This window comes from Typopeltis vanoorti, chromosome 8 (assembly GCF_054136105.1).
Source record: "Typopeltis vanoorti isolate ZY-2024b chromosome 8, IOZ_Tvanoo_1.0, whole genome shotgun sequence".
Classification (NCBI taxonomy): domain Eukaryota; kingdom Metazoa; phylum Arthropoda; class Arachnida; order Uropygi; family Thelyphonidae; genus Typopeltis; species Typopeltis vanoorti.
In genome coordinates, this window is record NC_143556.1 from 94315162 (window position 1) to 94327386 (window position 12225).

Sequence of the window (12225 nt, forward strand, 5' to 3'; positions counted from 1 at the left end):
ATTGTCTATGGAAATACTAGTGGTGGTGTAGTTGTGGTCAGTTGGTGGAAACAGTTGTAGAGTAGGTGCCCTCCCTCGATGAGTCTTTGGACTCCCTGGAGGTGGCATGTAATAATAATAATAAATATTTAATTTGCCATCTTCACTAAACATTGTGTAAATAGCTTAAATGTTTTACTTGTTCTATAGATTTTTTGTTCAGGATGCAGTGATGCTTTCAGTATTAAGTTCTGTCTATTTTCATTGTCTGTCTTTTTGTTGATTTTCATTGCAAATTTATTATTATAATTATATAACACCTCCAGGAAGTCCAAAGACTCATTGAAGTAGTGCACCTACTCTACAACACTCCGTCTCCACCGCTGTACCAACCACATCTACACCAATGCCATCTACTGCCGACAACCACCACTAGTATTTTCACAGACAATCACAAACATCCACGCCCACGTCGGGATTCAAACCTGCAGCCTTTTGGCTCGAGAGTGGATATGCTAGCAACTCGGCCAACCAGGCCGGCAAAAAAAAAAAAAAAAAAAAAAAAAAAAAAAAAAAAAAATAATAAAGAACACTTCTTGAATCAAATGATCCCCAAAATTACTCCCAATGGGTCTCAATCCCAATACATAGTACACCAAGCCACTATTTGGCTAAGAATAGCAATTATTCAGTTTAGTCAGTTCTTTCCTAATATCCTCATTTTTAATATGATATTGCCATTGATGCCATCTGTTCACGCCTCTAATCTTTCTAAGGACTATCATATCTGCGGTCTCTAGTCTTTGGTCAAGTGTTTTACTTCTGACCCAGCTCTCAGATCCATAAGTTAAAACTGGTTTCAACACAGTCTTGTATGCAGCTAACTTAGTGTTTTGACTAATTTCTCTCTTATTCCATTTAAATTGATTCAGTTGACTTCCTACCACACCAGCTTTATTGATTCTGTTGTCTATTTCCATATTTAATTTACCATTTTCACTTAAAAATGTGCCTAAGTAGCTGAAATGTTTTACTTAGTCCTCAGGTGTTCCGTTCACAATGCAGTTGATATTTTCAACGATTCTGCCTATTTTCATTGTCTTTGTCTTTTTATTGCTGACCTTCATACCATATCTATTACAACAATTATTCAATTTGGTCAGGGAATCTTGCAAACTTGTAGCGGATTTATTTAGAAGTATAACATTGTCCGCATAAAGCAAAGAGCTGACATTAACATCTTCAATTCTGATATCATGTTTAATACCACTTTCCTTCATAATGTGATCCATATAGATAATGAATAACGAGGGATAATGTACATCCTTGTCTCACACCAGATTTAACATTAAACCATCTTCCTGTACTTCATTCAATTCTAACTGCTGACTTACAACTCAAATAAAGACTAAGTATTGCTTGATGATATAATTTTCCATTGACACCATATAACTGTAGCGTATTGAATAGCTTCTCTCTTGGCACCTTGTCATATTCCTTTTCCAGATTGACAAAACTTAAATACAGATCTTTGTTATATTCCCATGCTCTCAGCTTTTTGTCGTAAAGTGAAGATCTGATCTTGACAGCCTCTATTTGGCCTGAATCTGGCTTGTTCTTCACCACGCTTTTCTTCCACAATTCTTCTCAATCGCTTCTCAAGTATACTTGCATAAATCTTGCCAGAAACACTCAGTAGGGAAATACCTCTGTAATTCTCACATTCGGTTTTATTTCTTTTTTTTTATATATGGGTACTATGAGAGCTCTACTCCAATCATCGGGAATTCATCCCTCTTTCCAGGCCTTTTGAACTATGCAGTGCAGCCACTGTAAGACTTTTATACCACCATACTTCAGCATTTCTGGTTGAATATCATCTATTCCTGCTGCCTTTCATATTTCGTTCAATGTTACTGACTGGATGGGCGAAGCAAATATGCTTTTATATTCCCCTTTGTCTGGGATGGTATACAGATGAATGGGGTAGTTTTGAGCTTTATGCTCTCCCTTTGTGGGCAGTATAGTTAGTTGATTTCAGCTCGGAGCAGGATTGTTTTTTGTCTTTTGTTTTTGTAGACTGTCTCATCGTATTCTGAAGCTTGACTGATCAGTAGATTAGGGTGAGTGATTGCTCTGGTGAAAAACTTCTCTGCTAGTTCATGTAGTAAGGGGTGCTGTGTATGGGGTTTCGGTCTCCCGATGGATCTGTGTGTTTCTGACATAGCACGGTGCATCCAAAATTATCACTAGGCATTTATTTTGTATCCTCTGGAGTTTTAGGATGTTAGACTGTGAGGTGTGGCACCATGCTTGGGAGGCATACGTGATTACAAGACTAATACCATCTTGTATATTAGTAGTTTATTTTGTGTGTGAAGTTTACTTCTGCGGTTGATCATGGGTTATAGCTGTGCTATGGCTTTAGATGTCTTGCTGCAGATGAGTTTAATGTGACTGTTGAATCTAAGTCTTTTGTCCAGTCTAATTCCCAGATACATGGTTTCTGTTTGCCACGGAATATTTTTCCCATAGAGTTGGATGTCCTCATTGATGGGTACTTTTCTTCTTATAAAAAGCATAGCTGAGCTTTTCTGAGGATTGACCTGAATCCTCCAATCCGAGAAAACCATTTTGCAAGAGAGGAGATGCTATCCTGTAGTTTTTTGGTTGTCAGCTTGGAGCTGAGAGATCTGGACGATATTCCTGTATCATCGGCATATAAGGGGGGCTTGTTTAACTGGGCAACACCCCATCCGGCATGAAATTCTGTCATGTCGTACCATCATTTTATATTTTGGTTTAAGCCAATAAGAATACAGTTTGGTCAGCTAAATCCCAAATTGGCAACCCATCCTCATTCGTACAGTATCCAGGTGGATACCTTACAGGATGCACCACGAGAAGGTGAGGATTGTACATTAGCTCAGAAGTCCTGGTCGGTTCTCCACATTCCTTTAAAGGCTATGTGGAGATCTCCTCTCAGTTATACTGCTTTGATCCTTAAGCACCTCTTGAACTTTATGGCAGGAATCATCCATTTTTTTAAATTTTATGTTATGTAGCATTTTTTCTTACATATTTTATGTTAACTTTGCTCCTGTATGCTGATCCTGCCAAGTTCTTTTCTGATATATTTGTTTTTTAATGTTATACTGCTATTGTTTCTATTAATATCACCAAAGTGTAATTGTGCAGTTGTTTTATTTCTAACCCATCTTTCAATTGATACATTTAAAGAAGATATCTTTTTTAAATATTTATTGAACACTGTTATACTTTTCCTTAGTGACATTTATACAATGTTGAGAATTTAAAAAGAAAAGTTAATTTTGTTCTGTGTATCATCCGACAGTGATTCTCACTAAACAGCTAGCACTATCATCATGCTGCTGGTACTGTATATATTTTACTACTTTTTGCTCCTTTGTGATCTTTAATTTTTGGTTTTCAAAAATTTTTAGTTTTCAAAATTTATAGTCCGTGTGATGAATAATTTTCCTTGTCTGCTTGTCTTATTTTATGCATCGTTATTAATACATTTCATGACCACTGCAAATTACTTACTCATTACCAAGAACAGCTCACTCCTTGCCTCTTTTACTGTTTCACAGAAAGAGTCTTGAATATCTTAAAACTAATTTTCAGTTCCTCGTGTTGTTACTTGTGTGTTCAAAACTTACACTCTAGAATTAACACTCATTTTGTCTTGTATTTTCGATGTTTCCTTTTCATCTGGCATTCTACTCTGCACCACCGAAGCAAGTCTGTATTTATTCAGTTTCCAAAAAATAAATTAAAATAAAAATCCAGCAACAAAAATATGATCCCCCATTGCTCTTTAGTTGTTTCATAGAACACAATGAAGATCATAAACTGCCAACTTCTATTCCACATCAAGGCCTACGTGGGCAGGGCTGAAAAGTTCTGATAAACAACTAAAACAAAAATGATATTAAAGCAACTGATATAATCACAAGAAAGAATGTATCTTAAAACCCTTTAACCTCCATGTTTCATCAAATCGTAATAATTTGTTCTTTTTCTTTTAAGTCATAAGAAGACGTCAGAGATTTTGAAGAAATTTGAAGACAGAGAGGTGTGGGCAGTCATCAGGTTTCACGTTGCAAGAAAAGTTCGCAACTGAGATTCACCAAACTTCATGTAAGACTTTAGGGAATTGTGCCCCAGCATATCCAACAATTGCCAGATGGGTGGCAAAATTTAAAACTGGGCATCCTGAGACTTTAGATGCCCCCAGGTCAGGAAGACCTTCCACAGTAATCACACCTGAAAACACTGCCAAAAACATTGTAAAGACTCTGGGGGATATCCAGGAAACGAGTTGGGGGTCAACATCTACCAACATCTGGACATGTAGAAGCTCTCAGTGAAGTGGGTCCCCAAATGTTTGAATGCCGACAAAGAGAGAACATGCTGTCATCTCAAGGAATTTGAGAAATCATGTGCAAATTTTTGCCTTGAATTGACTGTTAATGAAACATGGCTTCACCACTATGACCCAGAGACCATACAACTCAGTAGAGTGGAGACACAAAGGTTCTCCACAGCCAAAGAAGTTCCAACCCAAAAGTCAGCAGGAAAGGTTCTTGCCATTGTTTTTGGGATGTGGATGATGTAATTCTTATCAAGTACCTCAAAAAAAAGGTGAAACTGTTACAGCAGCAGTTTATTCAACAGCTCTGAAAGAATTGAAGGAGGTAGTGAAAGGAAAGTAAAGTGAACGTGCTGCAGGAAACTGACCAGAGGTATGTTGCTTTTGCAGGATAATGCACCTGCTCACACTGCTCATGAAACCCAACAGACAAAACACAACTTGGGCCTTCAGTGTCTACCTCACCCATCCTATCCACCAGACATGGCCCCATCTGACTATTTCCTATTCACAAATTTAAAGAAACACTTGAAAGTAACAAAATTTACCACAGATGAAGTTATATCTGCAGCTAAGGACTGGTTTGTGCATCAAGGGAAAAACTTTTCTCAGAGGATTGCAAATGATGCAGTAGCATTGTAACAAATGTATGACATTTTGTGGAGAATCTGTAGAATAATGTATAATGTGTAAGTTACGTACCTCAGTTCCTTCATGGTGATTATCACAACTTTTCAGCACACCCTCATACAAGCTGATTAGTCCACAACAGTACGATTCTACCACTCTCAGTTCCATAACCAATTTCTAAGCCATCTCTCTGGGCACAAGCCATGGAAAGTTTTGTAGAAACTCATGACATTTCCAGTATATTTGATTAGATCGGGTACAGAAGCATACTCTCCAAATCATTTTATGGTCTACTTCTACCTTTGCAATTGAATTGCCAGCTTCTTTTCTGGTCATTTGCTATCTATCATGTCAGATGGTTTCTCTCCTCAGATTTTCCCACCAGTGCCAGAGTACCTATCCCAGTACTTTCATTCATTCTCTTTTTTTTGTATATAAATGACCTCTCACTGACCTTATTCATAACTTTGCTGAGGTTGGCAAAGTTCACTTGAAGCCTCATGATTTCCCACAGCCATGATTTCCATGTCTTAAACTTTGATCTTCCATTCTTCAGTCGAGCAAGAATACTTTTGTGAATTTGAATGCTACTCAAACACAGTTCTGTTTCCACAAGAAAGATCTTGCTTTGCTTTCCCCTACCTTTGATAATATCCAGATCTCTAAACAACATTAGATTTCTTTTCTTGGGCTGACCTTACATCTCTTACCTCTGGTACATTAGTTGTAGAGATGAAAACAAGGGTACAACTGTTAATACTCGATAAATCTAAATTTGCCCAACCTTTAAATATTCTATCCCATTGTGTAATAAAGCATTTGTTAAAAATGTTTAGTGTTATCTAGAAGAAAGCTAATTAATATCATCCCCCTTCCCCCACATATGCACGAAGAGGTTACCGTATTTACTTGAATATAACTCGCACCTTTTTTTCCCCAAAGTGAAAGTTAAAAAATCATGGTGCGAGATATATGTAGGGATTTTTGTAAACTAAAGTTTTTTAACGAAAAAAGCTAAATGGATATTTATAATTAAATCCTCAGTATTTATTATAATTTATAATTGTTCACATTATTTATAAAATGAATGCATTTAAATTTTAATTATCAATGTTATTTATGCAATCAGCTACTTACCTTCATCACATGATATATTTAAATCTTTAGTGACAATGCTTCTGTAATTAACTTAAACAGTTTCATTATTGTTTGTCTTTTTATCATTTCAGAATCATTCATGTTTACACCAATATCACACATTAAACTCATTCACTGTTAACTCGCGCCCTGCTGCTCAATTGCCATGTTTTTCTGCAAAATCAATAACTTTGAGTTTAAGACCAGCACTGTAACTTGAATGTTTCTCCATATTTCAAGCAAAAATTAAGGAGGCATGGTAGTGGAATGAAGAGGTGCAATTGGAGATCAGGGAAAAGAAAGAGGCAAAGAAAAAATGGGACATGATTGGAACCAGAGCCGACAAGGAGGCATATAGATTAGTGAAGAAAAGTGCAAAGAGAGCTGTGGCAAGGGCGAAGGCAAGGGCAGTTGAAGAGGTTTATGAAATACTAGAGAGAAACAGTGGTGAAGCTAAGTTGTTGAGAATAGCGAAAGCTAGAGATAAGGCCTTGAAAGACAACATCAGTTAAGCAGATAAAGGACGCCACAGGAGTAGTACTACAAGAGGAGGACAAAAACTGAGGAAGATGGGAAGAATATTTTTGTAATCTACTAAATGAGGTGAATCCAAGAGAGAGAGAGAGAGAGGTGTGAGGATGGAGAGGCAAACAGGAAGAGGGACAACGGATGCAATATTTGCGCTAAGGCGATTGATGGAGAAATATAGGGAGATGCAGGCGGAGCTACATATGGCGTTTATAGACCTGGAAAAGGCATACGACAGAGTGACCAGACAGGAGGGAGGAAGAAGGGGTGTCAGAAAAGTGCATGAGGTTTGTGAAGGTAGATGTATGAGGGAGCGAAAACTCAGGTCAGGTCTAGTGTCAGCATGACAGAGGGGGGTTCCCCATTGTCGTAGAGCTCCATCAGGGATCAACTCTGAGCCCCTATCTCTTTGATCTGGTCATGGATGTACTAGTAGAGGATGTCAAGAAGGAGGCGCCAGGGAGCATGATATTGTTCTTTGCGAATCATCCCGAGAGAAGCTTGAAAAGACCCTGGAAGAGTGGAGAGAGGCATGAAAATTAACCGAGTAAAGAGACCGAATATATGTCAATGGGGAGTGATCAGGATATGATCATACGACTCCAGGGTGAAAGGTTAACTTCAGGGAAGAAATTCAAGTACCTTGGGTCGGTCATCGAGAGGAATGGTGACCTGGATGAGGAAATACAGCACCGAATAACATGCAGCTGGGTGAACTGGAGGAAGATGAGTGGGTCCTGTGCGACAAGAGAGTGAGTTATAAGATGAAAGGAAAGCTGTATAAGATGATGGTGAGGCTGGCGATGCTCCATGTTTGTGGAGACGTGGCCTATAACAAAGGCACAGGAGAGGAAGATGGAGGTGGCGGAGATGCAGATGTTGAGATGGATGAGTGGTGTGACAAAGAAGGACAGTATAAGGAATGACTACATCAGAGGGATGATCAAGGTGGGGCCGATCGGTAAGAAGGTACAAGGAAGCAGGCTGAGGTGGTTCGGTCATGTGGAGAGGAGTGAGGCGTATGTTGGTAAACGTGTGGAGGGAAGGAGGAAAAGAGGCAGTCCCAAACTCAGGTGGCAGAGGATCTTAGGGAGAAAGGATTGAGTCGGGAAGATGCCCTGGACCGCAGAATCTGAAAGAAGAAGATTAAAGATGTGAATGCCGATCCCCGTTTAACATGGGATAAGGCATAGCGAAAGAAGAAGATTTCAAGCAAAAATTATCAGCAATTTACAAGACTTGGAATACATTATGAACAAACCTTAACGAATGACTAATGAGAAGGGAAAATAGAGTGCAAAATGGATAGCAATGGTAGGCCACTAAAGATAGCACAGCTGTGAAGGTGTGCATATGATTGGTGTGATATAAACAAAAAATCGCAAGACTCAGTGACCAAGGCAAACCGACGATTGCTGAGTTGAAATGCGATTCTCTTCAACCGAATTCCAAAATATCTGAAACTGCCATAACAACATTCACTATCTATTTCTTAAAAGTTTTTTTTCATGTGCGAAGTGTATGTATATATATGCAAAACTTTTTAATTACCTTTTCCGTAAAGTAAAATCAGGGGTGCGAGATATACCGTGATAGCTCAGTCAGTAGCAGTGATATTTTTTGGTTGGAAAGATGTGGGCTGAAATTCTGTTTAGGAATCAAAGGAATTTTATTAGGGCTTTTCTGCTGATGGTGAGTTAGCCAGTCTCATGCAGGGTTTGGAAGCATTTTCCTTCACAGAAACTGAGTTCTTCATCCTACAAAACAGGCAAACCAGCAAGAAAGAACACATAATTTACAGACTTAGCAGAAAGGATTGTCTGCCCTATCCTAAGCAGTAATCAGGTTTCAGAGAAATCAAGTTACTTGTTTTTGGAAGGCCCTTTGAATCTAACATTAGAGGTTGAGATGAGATTCATTTTAAAAAAAAAAAAAAAAAATTCATAGACATAACTCCCAGATATCCAGAATTTTTTGATTAACTGGTCTCTTTTATCTCACATTAGCACAACAAACAAGAATTTGCTATAAACTAAATGGTTCACAGTAATTAATATAATAAATAAACTAAACATAATTAAAACAAAATAATAACCTGATAAATCGCACTGCTTCTCACATAAATTGCCATTATTTTTAAATGTCATATTAATTCCAGGTACATTTGTCTTGTTTTTTCAGATGATGTCTAATTCAAGTATTCCCAGTTCTCATCAGCATCTTGCTTTGGAAATTATTGTTACATTATCAGAAACGGCTCCTGCAATGATGAGAAAATTAGGAAATAAACATGTTATTTTATTAAGTATGTATACACTGTTATATGAGAAATATCCTTATAAACTGGCATTTTTATAAGCCTTACGTTAACACTGCAGTGCATTTCTTACATCTAGTGAGATTGTACTATTAATGATTCTGTATAAATTTCCATTATGTCTAGAAATATTTATATACGAATTATGTCATGATGATATTAAATATCTCATCACTTTAAACCAAACAAATGAAACATGACAGTTTTGCATAAACTCCTTGGTAAAAGAGTTTATGAGCATAAACCTTCAGCATAGGAAGTTGCCTTGACTTGGCTTGTCATATTTAAAAGACACCGATTCATCCAAACCTCGGACCATGAGCCACGTGTTCACACTTTATTAGTGCAATGCTTTGGTTTCACTGGCCTAACAGCAGCTGTTTCAAATTGCCTGTCTCACCAGATACCAGACAGAAACCTGAGAAGTAAAAAACTCTCTATGCAGTACCACACCTTCCCACATCAGAGGATCATATTCTTTTATAAGAACTCTGCCAGTGCTTAAGTATAATATCAAAGCATTATTTTATTAAGTTTTTTAACCACATAAAAATGTGAAAATAGAAAGAACCATCATATTTCATAACTGAACACACACACACACACACGATGGTGAATGATATTGCAAGGCCTCAATTTGGAAAGATTAGTAAAATATAATGTGGATATTAACTGTCATCATTTTAGAACCAAATAAATAAAATACAAAAGTTTTAAATCTTACCAGAGAAGTTTCTTTGGTTTGCACTACTTAGAAGATATGGAGTCTGACAGGAGCCTGTATATTTGCCTTTTATTAGTGCATTGGTTAGGTTCAAAAAAGTGACAGTAATAACCAACAGTTTAAAACAGCTGCTAAGACAGTGAAATGTAATCATTGCACTGATAAAAGGTGAATATATAGACTCTGGGCTGAGGTTTTGCAGTCTGTTGTCTTTTAATTGGAGAGGTGCCAAACCATGATTTTTGCTAAGGCATACTGAATTAAATTTTATAAACAAATGTTTTAAAGAAGGAAAAAAAGAAACTCATTAAAAGTAAATAGATAAAATTTTTAATGAATATATTTTTTTGTTTAAAATTTAATTCAGTATTCTTCAGCCAAACATTCAGTGCTCTCCAGCCAAATTGCAGAATGAATGAAGAAAGTTTTATGTTACTCCCACCCAACAAAAGGCTAAAATTATAGTGCCTTTTATACCATAGGTGAGCTCAGGCTTTTTTTTTTTTTTTTTGAAAACTACATGAAAATGCAAAAATAGTAAGAACCATCCATATTTCATAACTGAATACCCACACATGCACAAAAAAAAACAACAACCTAAGAACGAACATTATTTGTAAAGATTAAACCACAAATTCAGAAGAATTATCATCATCAAATTCCTGATGTACCCTCAAGGGGTTTACATGATACAATAGTACTACATGAAAAACTTACACCATAAAGAATTAGTTATCACCAAAGCGGATAAGGGAAATGCTACTGTAATACTTAACCAAAAGGACTACACAGGTAAGCTTAATGCTCTTCTATTAGATCGAGCTACTTACCTCCCTAGCCTGTAGAAGTTTCCAACAGATTAAAGCCGTTTAACTCTATACCCCCCCCCCCATTTACGGACTCCCAAAAATACATAAAGAAAATGTGACATTACGTCCCATAGTGGATGGCATTGATTCCCCCACATGCAAATTAGCTAAACATTTGGCCAAAGAGCTCACACATTATACTGGCAACACACCATCACACATAAAAACTCAGCCCACTTCAAAGCCAGCATAGAAAACCTTACACTCCAACATACTGACATAATGGTCAGCTTTGACGTCTCCTCCTTATTCACAAATGTCCCACTCAAGGAAACTTTAGAGCTAATCCAAGCTAAATCTTCTCCCGATATCTCAGCCCTATTTCAGTTTACAATGAACTCAGGCTATGCTTTCCCTGCCAAACAAGTTTACAATGAACTTGTTTGGCAGGGAAAATTCTACAAACAAATAGAGGGGACACCCATGGGTTCACCACTCTCCCCACCCTTGGCCAATTTCTTTATGGAGACCTTTGAAGCCTTAGCCTCTGCCCACAAAAAACCAACCATATGGCTTCGCTACGTTGATGATGTGTTCGTTATTTGACCACATGTCTCTGAAACACTCCTCTCCTTCTTAACACACTTAAACAACCAACATCAAGTTCACTCTGGAAAAAGAGGAAAACAACAGCCTCCCTTTCCTAGACACACTGGTCACCAACCAGCCTGATGGAACCTTGGTTTTCTCAGTTTATAGAAAACCCACCCATACAGGCAGATACATTCACCGACAATTCCCCCCCCCCCCACAACAATATAGAGTGGTGAAAACACTATACAACAGGGCTAAACTAATCTGTTCTAATGACATGGCCCTAAACACTGAACTAAATCACATCCTCAACACTTTCTCAGCAATGGCTAAAAACCACAGCCCCCCCCCCCCCTCTACAACAAGGATTACTCTAAATCCATCACCATTCCCTACATCCGAGGCACCTCGGAAAAAATTACCAATATCTGAAAAAAACATGATTTGACCTCCTGTTACAGGCCATACAGAAAATTGGCATCCCTTATCTGCTCCACTAAAGACCAACCACTTCCCCTTGACCTACCTTGTGTATACCAGGTCCCTTGCAGTTGTAAACTGTCTTACTTTGACCAAACAGGCAGGACAGCGAATATCAGAATTTCTGAACACAAGGACTACATGCGTTTTCACAAGTACAGCCATTCTGGTCTTGCAGACCATGCTCTGGATACACGCCACAGAATATGGTGGAAGAAAGCTACAGTCATACACCGTAGCAAATACAAATCCGAAAGACTATTTATGGAATTAGCCTCAGCCCTAAGAAACTCTCCAAACCTCAACAAATTTGGTTGTATGTGACTGCCCCAAATTTGGGAGGCTTACATCAGCAGGCCTTCAGCCCAATGCCAAGAACACCTGCTTAGCCCACTAGAGGACACCATCAGGACTTTTAGGAGAACAATAGCTTCATTCTCAGTTACTGTGTTGTATTGCCTACGTGCACATGCCTTTTTTTGTAAGTTCCTTTTGAAGATGGCAATGTGACGTTGCCGACATATCTGAAATATTTATTAAAGTATAATTTAATTTATTTTCGTATCTATGTTGTTCAATTCCTTAAGTGATTTAGTAATCTAATGGTTATCTTTGTTATAAAATCTCTGTT

The 12225-nt window shown here is 37.8% G+C and overlaps 1 protein-coding gene across 1 annotated transcript in view; it reads left to right on the forward strand.

Moving 5' to 3' along the window:
• The window catches only part of Karybeta3 (karyopherin beta 3), a 348737-nt gene that overhangs the window by 104484 nt on the left and 232028 nt on the right, over positions 1-12225 (forward strand). The window contains exon 8 of the mRNA XM_090396827.1: positions 8852-8975. Coding sequence (XP_090252953.1) covers positions 8852-8975 — 124 coding nt within the window. The remainder of the gene's footprint in view (positions 1-8851; positions 8976-12225) is intronic.